Genomic DNA, 13,651 nt, shown 5'->3' with positions numbered 1-13,651 from the left:
TTTTCTTCTTGAGAAGAAAGGTTCAGCACAAAGAGTCCCTTAAGACCTTACCTATAATGGAATAACAAGGAAGGAGGGGGCCCTCCCTTTTTCTCCTTAAAAGATCACAGCAGCCCAGGTGTATGAAGGGCATATGGACGAGAGCCTGCATCATCTGTGGGTCTTGGCCCTCTACTCAACACCCTCAAACTCTGACCTTGCCACACCTGTGCCAAGTCACAGCCCTGATGAGAGGCTCTATGCTCTGGCAGCCCCTCTTAAGAGCACTTTAAAATGAGTAGCACATGGGTGACTGAGTCTCTCGATCAACACCAAACTATCAGATTCTATCTTATGCTAAATGGTATAACTCCAAGTTGCCCCATACCACAGCTTTTTGGCACTGCCCACAGCACCTAATGGAATCCTTTAATGCATAACAGATGCTCCACAAATGATTAATGAGCTTCCTGTATTAATTACTGAAACGACAGAAATCTAATGGGTCTCATACATTAGGGCAACACAAACCAAACAAAAAGGGAAACACTGAGGACGTCAGCAAATAAAGATTTACATGAAGTCTGAGATTTTTGCAGAAGGGCTAAATAAGACCCAAACTACCGAATGACTGAGGGTAAGAACAGGCTAAAATGGAAAGCCACCATGCTCTATGAAGCTAACCTCACTCTATCTCATCTCTCCCACTCATAGCATTGGGAAATGTGGCATATGTGAACAGGTCCATTTGTTCATTCAGAAATGAATGTTTGTGTGTTGAATATAGTGGTATTTTTGTTCTGTTTTGTTTTTTAAGAAAAAATATAAGAATTGCTAGCTACCCTAGGATTTCTATTTATGCCAAACTTTAAGGCATTTGTAGTTCTTTTCTTTTTAACATCTATTTTAAAATTTTGAATTCCAAATTCTCTCCCTTCTTTTAGCTCCTTCCCCACTCACTGAGAAGGCAAACAATATGATATCCATTACCCATGTGAAGATAAGCAAAACTTATCAGCCCTGTTGCAAGAAATAAAGGGGGGTGGGGGAGAAATATGCTTTAATCTGCACTGGGTCCATCAGTTTTCTCTCTGGAAGTGGATAACATTTTCCAATGGTTTTCCAATGGGATACAGAAAAAATAGATTAATGTTAATTCAAAAGAAAACAGAGGTGGTTTAGAGTGCTACACCTGTGAAATGCCATAGGCACTTTTAAATAAGGTCACTACCTTATTACTTTCACTTAACAATTTTATTTTGTTATAAGAGACTTTTTGGATGTGGGAATAATTCATAAATGTGTGCAATATAAAAACAAAACACATCAATAAAACCTAAAAGCAAAATTAAAAAGCAAATCAAAAAGACAAAGGCTCCAACAACACACTACCCCCGTGGGGTTACCTGATGCATGATATTGCTCATGAGTTCTCGATCAGTCATACTGGCCAATTCTAAGTGAACTGGAATGTCAGTGGGTATATCTGAGATAGAAATCACAGCCTGCAAAGGAAAAAAAAAAGATATCATAACTACCCTAACAGAGGGCAAAAAAAGCAAAAAAACGCAGTCAAAAAAACAGGAAGGTAATCTGATATCCAAAAAGCTCTCGTCATTTCTTGATACCTGAAATTTCCATGTGTTTAATCAGTGGGCTTGGATGACAAGTACTTGATACAAGGGGGAACAGTGAGACTCTGCTGATTCATTAATATTCCAGGGAAATAAACTCTCTTTTGCATTGTCACTTCTCCCAAACACCCTGGGGGGAAGGGGGACTAAACTGAGACACAGAAGTCATCCAAGTTCTCAAAAAAAAAAATCCCTTGTTTCAACACAAAACAATCAAGGGCTTGGAGAAAAACACTGCCCGCTATGTAATGGGTTCTTTCTAGCAGAGTTAAGCAAGAACACAACCTTAGGCTTCTTCCAAGTAAGTTTCTCAGTTAATCAAAGAAACAGAATTTATATGCACCCCATACCCAGAATAGACACCAAAATGGAGAAACCTCAGGGAGCTAGCCCATAGAAGTTTCTTAGCTAGCAGAGAATCTTAAGGATTACAAGAGACAAGGCATTTTTGTTAAAATTTACAAAGGCTCTAAAATTTACCTCTAGAAGTCTTTTCTTCTGAATCTCTTTGCTCTGTCCTTCCATCATATGCAATCCAGAGAGGACCACAAGGTCTGGTTGAAACTCTTCAAGACTGGACACAAATACTTCCAGCATATTCATGGCCCCATTGGACAGATCATGGGAGAAGATGAATCGGTTGGCATTGGGTGCAGTCAACTGTCCCCATTGCTCCCCTAGACCATCCCAGACACCATAATGGGAAGAAAAGGAAAAATAATTTAAATCTCCTCATTTGGATGTAAACTGTAGCTTTCTTGTTAAAATCTCAGCTCTAGGAATAAAAATATCTCTTCTTCAGGACTGTCACACCATCCCAGTAAAGGACATATTTAGAAGTACAGTCCAAAAATGATGGATTGGGACTAGGGACATCTATCCATCACTTTCACTCTGCTGATCTTTTATACTCGCTGTCACTTTCCCCCTTGCTTCGGTAAATGAGTAGAACAAGTTCTGAGAGAAATGACAGCAATAATCATATTGTTAAAAATACCACTACCATTTTTGCCTAGTTTACTTTTTTTTATTTTTGCAAAGTAGGCACAGTTCTAAAAATATTCCTTTTTCTTAAGACTCCAGGTAAGCTCCATTAAGCTCTCTAATTTTAGAAGTGAGGATCAAGCTAATTTTCCCTCCTTTTCCAACTATCAACATTTACCTGGGGGTTGATCTGTCACATAAGCAGTTTAGCCCCTTCATTCTTACCAGAGGGTAGTTCCCTTATGGTAAGAATCTGAAGCCCTTACCCCAAATCTATCTCCCCTGTAGAAGCCGCCCTTAACCCCTGATCACCAATCTAAAGAACACACATTTGGCATGTCATCAAATACAGCCTTGGAACATCTCTTCTGCTGCAATCTTGGACCATTGACTTTAGAACAGACATGTCACTCCCCATTTTTTTTTTCCTTACCCACTCTAGAAATTAACCCAGAATTTATGGCTAAATTTGGATGACGGGAAGCTGTACTATCATCTATCAAGAAGAGCTTCAAGAAAACATTACTGAGCCCTGAAGCTGCAAGGGAAGCAGCACATATTTGAAGTTTTGACATTGCCTCATTTTTCTGCACTGTCCCACGAATTAAGATTAAGACATATCCAACCTTGATTTGATCCCCAAAACACATCCTAAAAAAGTCAACAAAACAAGATATGCCTGGGATTCATTCAAAGAAAGGATACGTAATCCTGGATTTCATAATCAAACCTAAAATGTTAAAAGGAATTAATCATAGCCACTGAGTGCAAGTGGCCATTGAGCTTTTAGCCCAAAAGACAGAGGTAAGGTATTTCAGGAGATGGGGACAGATATTAACCTTTTACCTCCCCCCCAAAAAAAATCTATGCTTAGGAAACCCAAAATACTGAGGTGAGGGACTATGAGTTTTGTGGTTCCCCCCCCCCACTCCCATTTTCAGTCAAAGGTGAAGACACTAGAAGAAAAAGATTACAGAGAGTAAACAGATGGTTAAGTAGATGATATCATCAAAAGAATGGGATCTGATTTTCTGGACTATGATTTAAGATACTAAAACAGTCTTTTGGCTGGTGACAGAAAATAATTCAAAGACTGGGAAGACTGTATTTGCCCAAAGACTTGCCAACTTGTTTAAGTGGGCTTTAAACTGAAAACTGGATGTGGAGCAAGAAAAATGCCTACATGAAACTTGCATATTAAAAAGAACACAGAAAGAAAATCCAACTAATTCACCAGAGAAATGTTTGGATGAAATCTAGGAACAAAAATTATGCTTTTATATGTCTTTTTACTAATATACTAATTTACATAGTAACATTAGTGAACCTGAAATATTTTAAACATAGGAAATAAACGAAACCTCCTTAAGTATCAAGAAAATTTGACAGATTGGAAATGGCATTGTAAAGTGATTTCTTCTTCAAAAGAAACATCTACAGAAAGATCAACTAAGGGCACTGTATGTCAAAAGAATCTAGACCTTAGGGAAATCTATAAAGATGAAATAGAAAACATTTGACACTATTTAGATGAATACCAAAAAGAAAAAGAAAAAACTATGGAAGCATACTACAGACCTGTTTGGCCATTTGGGAGGAGATGATGATGAGTTCTTTGTCCTACTAATAAAACTGGCAGAGAGTCAAGAAGTAGTAGTCATGGGAGAATATAACAAGACATCTGTTGACAGTCTCATTCTACTAAAAGCAAAGCATCTGATTCATTCCTGACTAGCCTCCTTGAAAATATTTCTCAGGAGGATAAGAAAAATGGGAGGAAATGAGATTCTGAACTTTAAAAAAAAAATTCACAGAATTTTGGGAGTTGGAAGAGATCTCAGAGGTTGGTCATCTAGTTCACTCATTCCTGAATGCATATTTACTAATTATATACAAAAACTTGGACTAAAATATAATTTTTAAGAGATAAAGATAAATTGACACCTTCTTCTAAAGTTAACAGGAATCTGGCGTCTGGGTGGAGGGCAGTAATCTGGTCAGACCTGCTTTATGGCAGCCCTGCAGAGGATGAGTTAATTAAAGTAGACTGCGGCTCAGACAGTTCTAAGGGAGAGGGGAAGGCCTGGTTTAAGAGGAGGAGCTGTAGGAGTAAAGAAGACAGAAGTGAGAAGTGAAACACGATTCTGCACCTGATCAGATCCACAGAATGGGGGGAAGAGAGTGAAAAGTCCAACTGGAAGACTAGAATAATCACAATAATAGCTACTAGTCCATAGGACTGTAAGGTCTAAAGAGCTGGATCCTTATCCCTGCACTATGAACGGGGGAGGAAGAGGGGGAGAGAGATGCTATTATAACTCACATTCACATTGTACAGATGAGGAAAAGAGGGCTGTACTGCCAGGAAAAGCCAAGGCCTGGTCTGACCAACAGACTCCCTCACTTCAGGCCCAACACTCTGAACTAGCATAGGGATGGTAATGGCCTTGACCAAAAAAAGGTAGTTAAGAAGAGAGATTTAGGGGGAATGATGATGTAACGAGATACCCATGCAGACTGCAAAGCAGTCATGCCTGGTGCACATTGGGCTCCACTGTCTATGGCACCCATAGGTACCATGTATTTTCTAGCTTGTTCTTATTATTCCTGCTATGTTACTTGAGAACATGATGGCCAGTATAGCTTTTCTGCACTTAACTAAGGGGCAATCAGTTCTACTTCAGTGCTTCATTTTAACTGCCATCCTTCTCTAGTTTTGTATATAAGTTTATATCATTTACATCCACAATTATGATTAAGTTTATCCTCTGTCAGAGCCTATTATAATTTTTTCCTAACTAAAAAATAAATCAGCATTAGACATTAATGAGTTTATGCTATATAGAACATGTCAACTTTCCATTTCCCATCAGCCTTAGAAGGGTGCCTTCCCTTCTCCCCAACCTATCATCCTTTAAAATCTTAAATCATATAAATGTAAAGGTCGCTCATAATTCAGATGGAAATTACAGAAACCCTGGGGGACAGTGAATGTCATCTTAAGAGTTGGAGTTTGTTCACTTAAACTCAATGTGTAAGTTCTTGGGCAAATAAGATTAATGGCTCACAAATCAGACAACTGAAAATGTGAAACAGTAAGTAAAATTCAATTGTACTATGAGAACAAGACAATCATAGGTATTGGGTTAAGTTTCCAAAATATCAAAATGAATTATCAGGGTGATTCCATAGGAACTGAACATTTTCAAAGCATTTTATTTACCTCTATACATAAAGGTTTTTGGGTATTCTAACCCTTCCTCCTCAGAAGAGCTCTATGATTATTCATTTTATGAAAAGTTTTAAAGACAAAAACTAAAAGCTTTAAAAAAACAAACTAAAAAAAAAAAAAAAAAAAAAAACCTCTTTGAGAATAGTAAGAATCAGTAGAAAAAGAATGAAACTGAGAAATTTGTACAAAAATCTAAAAATATCATTTATCAGATAGGACCAAATTTCTTATTGTAAACAGACTAATTATAAAGTTCTTGCCAGATGATGATGGTTTCAACTCTCTTGCCTTTACTCAAACTTCATCTAAGTTAGAATTTATAGTTGAAGCTATTTGAATTAGGAAAATGGATGTATAGTCAAGAATACTTCAAATTATTAAATTAAAATTTTAAGTGATGCTAAAAACATAAAGAGAGAAGAGAGCTTTTCTTTCCTTTCAAGGAAGGAAAGCTTAGGAAGCAAAGGGTAGAGTATTCATTCTCCCAGGAGAATGTGAAGAAATTGATCATGTAGCTTGGGATAATATACCTACTCCAAAATGCAGAAACAGAAGAGTTGATTATCTAATCAGATTCTGGACTATAACATAATTCTACTATTAAATGGAAATAAGATTACTCTGGAGCTGGCCTCTATACCTCAAAGGAGGATTTTAAATTAACATTGAGGATTTTGGCCAGTACTTTCTACCATACTTTTCATGTAAGAAGTTAATTAAGCACTAATTATCTTTACCACACCTTTGTAAAATATTCAGTCAACAACAACTTGTTTCACAGTTATGGGAATTAAGGCAGAGAGAGACTAAAACTCATTTATCATCAAATGTGAGTCACCACACCAAATTTAATTCCCAATTGTAAGGGCATGTCCTTCTTGAGATCCTGATCAATTCTGGTAAGAAACTCAAAGAAATCTCAGGCTAGAAACAAGAGCTCCTTTTTATACCTGGACAAACACTATAATTCGTCATACAACACTGCACATCGGAATATGAGTTAAAATTAAACTGGCATTCTTCCAGTTGCTTGGCTTAGAAACTGTTCACTAAAATATACTTTTTGTACTTCAGTGAATTCATCACTCTCTTTAGGGTAAAGACATGAAGAATCAAAGTCAGTTGGAATGAATGTAAAATAGTGAAAGGAAAGGGTACAATAAACATAGGAACTACTCTACAGGGAAGAAACTAAGATGTGTTTCAAGAAATTTAATGCCAATCCAGAAACTAATACCACATGTAATTCATCATTCAGGATCAAATTATACTCATTTTTATTAACATTGAAAATAACTTGGGGGCTAAATTTTGAAATCTTTGAAGTAGCTTTCCCTTAATTCCTTTATAAACAAATTGAAAAGATAACTAAAGTTAAATTGGATATTCATTTCTTTTTCATCTTTCCATTCACTTCTTCAATCACTAAAAGTAACTATTAATAAATAGCAAAATAATCAAAACAACAGCCCAGAGAATCAATAGGTTTTTAAATTATTCAGAGCTAACAATAAATGGTCAGATGAGTCAGGTATAAGAGACAGCAAAAAGTAAAATCTTTTTTCTTTTTTTTAACAATCAGCTTGCAGAATTGTGTCTCACACTGCATAATGTCTTATCAATAGGGGAAAGCATCACAAGTTTGAAATAGTATGCAGTGATAGTGCTACACACTTTGAATTTCTTTCATGCTTTGGGTTTCAAAACAAGGATGATTTTCTAGATGGCCCAATTACCCCAAATCTCCCTGTGAGACAAAGGGAAAAGGTACCAAAGACAAAGCTTTTTAGTCCTATAATTATTTAAAGAATTCAAGGTCTATTTTATTTCTTTAAGCTGCTAATGACAGATACTTTTAATGTGGCTCAGAAGAGAAACTTATTAAGCATTTTCATTACCTGCTTGATACTCCAGAATGAGATGGAACTCATCTACTTCTTGCATTGATTCTGGGGGAACAACTACATTGTCATCAAGAAGTTGATGTAGCTTGGGGCCAACTGGACCACAAAGAAGAACCTGGAGAGAACCAAAATGAAGTCTATCAAGAGGTTCTTTGCCCAATAAATTTAAGTTCTGATTGCTAAAGCACACACAATTCAATCCCTCTATTAAAACATACTACTGTGGTTTGGAGGGGAAACTAATGAAAGGGAGCATTATCATTAAGAGAGGTGATTTTCCTAGACTGTTCTAAGGAGGCAGTAAGTCAAGGGACTAGAAACAAAGATGGGAAATCACACAGACTCCACAGAAAATAGATTTGTTGTTAAAGCAAGATCGCCATTGTAGCCCCACTTTTACTCTCTTCCTTTTTCTAAGCCACCAAAGACTTGTAGGTAGAACAGAGAATACCAAATCATACTTCAGTCCTCAGTTTCACCAGGCACACCAGCCCAAAGGTACTAAAGGAAAACTGATCTGTTTGAATCTTAGACAAGTAGAGAAAAGGTGTCTTGAATTTATGATAAGTTGGCCTAATTTATACAGATAATTTCTTTCTAGGTTTTTTTTTTTTTTACACATATGTACTAATCTTCAAACTAAGGGAATTGTCTAGACACATGTCAATGCAGAAAAGAAATGAAAAATGTTACAAAATCTTCCTAAAATGTGCTCTAACCTAAGGCTCCCCTTGCCTTTCTTATTGTAAATCACCTCATAACTCTGCCAATGTACCTCAGTTCTGACAAGCTGCTTCCTCTGCTACTCCAGTCCTGGGACTCTCTCAAGCAAATAGTGTGGAATTCTTTGGTGGCTGTGCAACACAGACAAATGTCCATTAGCATGAGCAATGGCCGAACAAGGACTGTCATGTCCAAAAGGTGATGAACAAATAAGTATCATATTAACATCTTTTCAAATGACTTTAAAATAAATTTAGAATTTGCTGCTTGGATTATTGGTTTTTTTCAATGAGTAAGTACTACAGCATTTTAATAACAGCATATACTAAGAAATAAAAATTAGATTTCATAGGATTAAAATATGCTTTTCTTCCCTTCCTCCTTTTATCATACCCATATATCAACACTGAAGGTATTTCTGGCCTCAACTAGGCACCCTAATTGCTTGGCCCTATAAATCTTTCCATTAACTTTTCATACAAGCAGTTCTCTGCTAGCCTGGGGTTTTTTGTTTTAATTTTTTTAATTGCTTTTTTTTTTTTTTTTTGGTTAAACATTGACTTTTTTTTAGATACACATTTCTTTATGAATCATGTTGGGAAAGAAAAATTAGAACAAAAGGGAAAAATCTGGTTTTTTTTGTTTGTTTGTTTTTTTAAACAAGAGTTTCCTACTCTTATAGAATGAATTAGCTATTGGTCCTCAGCCTTTGGAGATTTGAAGAATCACAGTTCCTGATCACAGTTAAAAGATATGAAAAGATCATTTAGTGCTTGCAACACTAACAAAATAGTCATCTAGTCTCTGGTGAAGATCTCCAATCTCTTTGATTGTTCAGCAGCTCTTAGTTATGAGTTGAAATCTGCCTCTCTGCAACTGATAAATACTCTTTCTAATTCTGCATGATAAATCCTATCCCTCCTCTTCCTTGGCAATCCTTCAGACTCTTGAAGACAGTAATCACATTCCTCCATATTTTTTTTTCTCCAGGCCAAACTCTTCTGACTTAAAACTATCATATATGGCATGATCTCAAGTGCTCTAATATTCTACAGAACTAAGGATATCCTAATCTTGTTCCCCTTGATACTCTGTACTTCCCACCAAAAAAAAAAAAAAAAATCCTAGACTGAATATATAATATTCAAGATGTCAACTCATGAAGGCAAAAAGTCCAGTGGGACTATCACTTACTCAGTCTATTAATGAAACCTAAAATCACATTAACTTTTTTGATCAAGTCACAACTACTAACACTAAGCTTGAATTCCACTAGACCTCCCAGATGTTTTCTAATACTTGTATCCTGTTCCATACTTCCATGAAGATGATTTCTGATTCCATATATAGGATTTTCCATTTAACTTCCATTTAACATCACTCAAGCCTATGGAGAATTTTTTGGATCCTTACTATTTCTCATTTTGTTATCTAGATTTTTCTCATCTCCAAGATATGAATATGTAATGTATGCCTTCATACAATTCAACAATGAATATTTAGAAGGGAAAAAGCAGTGCTTTATTAGATTTCTCAACCCAAGGAGACATGGTTCTATTTAACAATTCTTTAAACCTGGTCATTCAACCAGTTCATAATCAACCAAATTGTATTATCACCTAACTCATATCTGTCCACAGTATAAAAATAAAAATACTGTAAAACATAGCCAAGTGCTTTTTAAAAAATATCATTTTTTAATTATGTAAAACATTTCCATATTAGTCATTTTGTATAAGACTGGAATAGAAGAAAATGAAAGAAAAAGTGAAAAGCAGCATGCTTCATCTATATCCAAACAATATCAAAATTTTAGTATGTTTCATCATCATTAGTCCTTTGGAATTGTCTTGAATCATTGTATTGCTGAGAATAGCTAAGTGACCCAAAGTTCTTCATCACACAATATTGCTATTACTATGTACAATAGCTTCTGGTCACTTCATTATGCTTCAGTTCATGTAAGTCCTTCCATGTTTTTCTGAAATAACCCTGCTTGTAATTTCTTTTCTTTTCTTTTCTTTTTTTTAATATGGCTTTTTATTTACCAGATATATGCATGGGTAATTTTACAGCATTGACAATTGCAAAACCTTTTGTTCCAATTTTTACCCTCCTTCCCCCCACCCCCTCCCTCAGATAGCAAGTTGACCAATATATGTTAAATATATTAAAGTATAAATTAAATACAATATATGTACAAAAAGAATCAGACTTTGAAATAGTGTACAATTAACCTGTGAAGGAAATAAAAAATGCAGGTGGACAAAAATAGAGGGATTGGGAATTCTATGTAGTGGTTCATAGCTGTCTCCCAGAGTCCTTTCACTTGGTGTGTAGCTGGTTCAGTTCATTACTGCTCTATTGGAACTGATTTGGTTCATCTCATTGTTGAAGAGGGCCTCGTCCATCAGAACTGATCATCATATAGTATTGTTGTTGAAGTATACAATGATCTCCTGGTCCTGCTCATTTCACTCAGCATCATTTCATGTAAGTCTCTCCAGGCCTTTCTGAAATTATCCTTTTGGCCATTTCTTACAGAACAATAATATTCTATAATATTCATATGCCACATTTTATTCAGCCATTCTCCAATTGAGTTTCCAGTTTCTGGCCACTACAAAAAGGGCTGCCACAAACATTCTTGCACATACAGGTCCCTTTTCCTTCTTTAAGATCTCTTTGGGATATAAGCCCAGTACTAACACTGCTGGATCAAAGGGTATGCACATTTTGGTAACTTTCTGAGCATAGTTCCAAACTGCTCTCCAGAATGGCTGGATGTATTCACAATTCCACCAACAATGTATCAGGGTCCCTGTTTTTCCACATCCCCTCCAATATTGAATGTTATCTTTCCCTATCATTCTCTGCTTGTAATTTCTTATAGCACAGTAATATTCCATTACAATAATATATTGGAACTTTTTTTAGTCATTTCCCAATTGATGGGCATCCCTTCAATTTCCAATTCTTTACCACTACAAAAAGAGCTGCAATAAATATCAAAATGTTTTTTTGGAATTAAGATATGTATAATGCCAATGAGCATTCCCCTGATCTTCTAGGCTAACAGCCCCAGCCAAAAACAAAAACAAAAACAAAAACAAAAACAAAAACAAAAACAAAAAACAAGGTAGCTCAATTAATTTATTCTTGATGAAGCTTAAATTGGAATAGTCACATCTTCCCAAGATTCCCAGCAACCAATTGCTTCTTATTGCTAAAAATGAGATCTAAAAGAGCAATTCCATTAATGTTCTGTAAGAAATGACCAACAGGATGAATACAGAGAGGCTTGGAGAGACTTGCATCAACTGATGCTGAGTGAAATGAGCAGAACTAGGAGATCATTATACACTTCAACAACAATACTATATATGAGGATGTATTCTGATAGAAGTGGATATCTTCAACATAGGGAAGAGCTAATCCAATTCCAATTGATCAATGATGGACAGAATCAGCTACACCCAGAGAAGGAACACTGGGAAATGAGTGTAAACTGTTAGCAGTTTTTGTTTTTCTCCCCAGGTTATTTTTACCTTCCGAATCCAATTCTTCCTTTGCAACAACAACAACAACAAAATTCAGTTCTGCACATATATATTGTACCTAGGATATACTATAACATATTTAATATGTATAGGAATGCTTGCCATCTAGGGGAGGGGGTGGAGGGAAGGAGAGAAAAAAATCGGAACAGAAGGGAGTACAAGGGATAATGTTGTAAAAAATTACCTATGCATATGTACTGTCAAAAAATATAATAATTATAAAATTAATTTTAAAAAATGCAACTCAATATAAAATAAAATAAAAGAGCACTTCCTCAACTTTCTAAAGAATAAAATTGTAATTGTTATTGTTCAATTGTGTCTAGTTCTTTGTGACTCCATTTGGATATTTCTTAGCAAAAATATTGGAATTGTTTGCCTCTTCTATTTGCCATTTCCTTCTCCAAATCCTTTTACATATGAAGAATTGAGGCAAAGAGGGTTATAAGTGACTTGCCCAAAGACAAAACTAGTAAGTTTCTAAAGTTGGATCTGAACTCAAGAGATAGAGTCTTCTTGACTCCAGACCTGGGGCTCTCCCAGTATGCTATCTGATCGGGAGCTACCTGAAATCATCATTAAGGAAAATCAAAATTTTATCAGCTGCTCTGCTTCCAGACGTCTGGATAGTTGAAGTGCCCCAAATGTCTCCAGACTACATTAAATGCTTCCTGAGCTCCTTTCCTTATCTATATCCTCTTTTTGCCTGGGTGGTCTGTAGGATATTATCATTACAATAGCACATCCATCTCTCCTTTAATTAATCTTCATATCTAAATACTCTACATCATATATTTCTCCCCATGTTTCCTGGAATATTAAGATTTTAGATAACATATGCATATCCAGATATGATTCTGTGTGTCAATTTGTACACACATAGAAGAAAGTTTTAATATTGAGCTGCTTTTCTACATTTTTATGTAAAAATCTTAATTCTAAGTGTTAGTCTATAGCACTTTTATCTGAGCTGTACCCATTGAATAAACCATACTTCTAAAGGAAGGTTTGTGTAGAAGAAACAAATGGCACCATAAAGTACAAGCACATGACCAAAAAGGTCATCAAATAACTGGAAGAAGAGGATATAGCCCAACTCTTAAACTGATATCTCTAGAGTATTTAAAGAACCAAATGATGGCTTCCAGTTCAGGGGGTAGATATTCTAAACCAGATTTATGAAAAGACACGTGCAAGAATTATACAGGATAAAAAGGTATGGATGGGCTGCAGGCTGGATTGGTGGTAGTCCAGTGACATCTGACGAGGCTGGACTACCTTGCATTGAGATTTAAAGTTCAATTTGTCATCTATATTTTGTAATGTGGCAGACCATCATATGAGATCAGTGGCTTTACTGCCATTTTTCTGTTTGAATATTGTTGCCAGTGAAGTGTGTTCATCTGCTTTGCTGATTTTCTTTTCCCCTTGTACTAACTCCTTTGAATTAGGTACCTTAGCAGACACAAAAGCGCAGCCTTCTTCCTCACATTCTATTTTCAGATTAAAGCTCTCTTAATGAATTTGGAAAGGCTCCAGGAAATACATTTTTCTGGCTCTTATTAGGCATCTTTAAAACATCCTGGGACAAAAGTCCATCAATTCATATTGTTACTAGCGGTCCAGAAATCCAAA

General features: G+C 35.8%; 1 protein-coding gene across 2 annotated transcripts in view; it reads right to left on the bottom strand.

Moving 5' to 3' along the window:
* The window catches only part of ADPGK (ADP dependent glucokinase), a 31,674-nt gene that overhangs the window by 2,581 nt on the left and 15,442 nt on the right, over positions 1-13,651 (bottom strand). For both annotated transcript variants that reach the window (XM_074296267.1, XM_074296266.1), the window contains exons 4-6: positions 7,728-7,848; positions 2,094-2,290; positions 1,386-1,484 (exon numbers count right to left, since the gene is read on the bottom strand). In XM_074296267.1, coding sequence (XP_074152368.1) covers positions 1,386-1,484; positions 2,094-2,290; positions 7,728-7,848 — 417 coding nt within the window. The remainder of the gene's footprint in view (positions 1-1,385; positions 1,485-2,093; positions 2,291-7,727; positions 7,849-13,651) is intronic.

This window comes from Sminthopsis crassicaudata, chromosome 2 (genome assembly GCF_048593235.1).
Source record: "Sminthopsis crassicaudata isolate SCR6 chromosome 2, ASM4859323v1, whole genome shotgun sequence".
NCBI lineage: Eukaryota > Metazoa > Chordata > Mammalia > Dasyuromorphia > Dasyuridae > Sminthopsis > Sminthopsis crassicaudata.
This window is presented reverse-complemented; position numbering and strand designations above follow the sequence as displayed.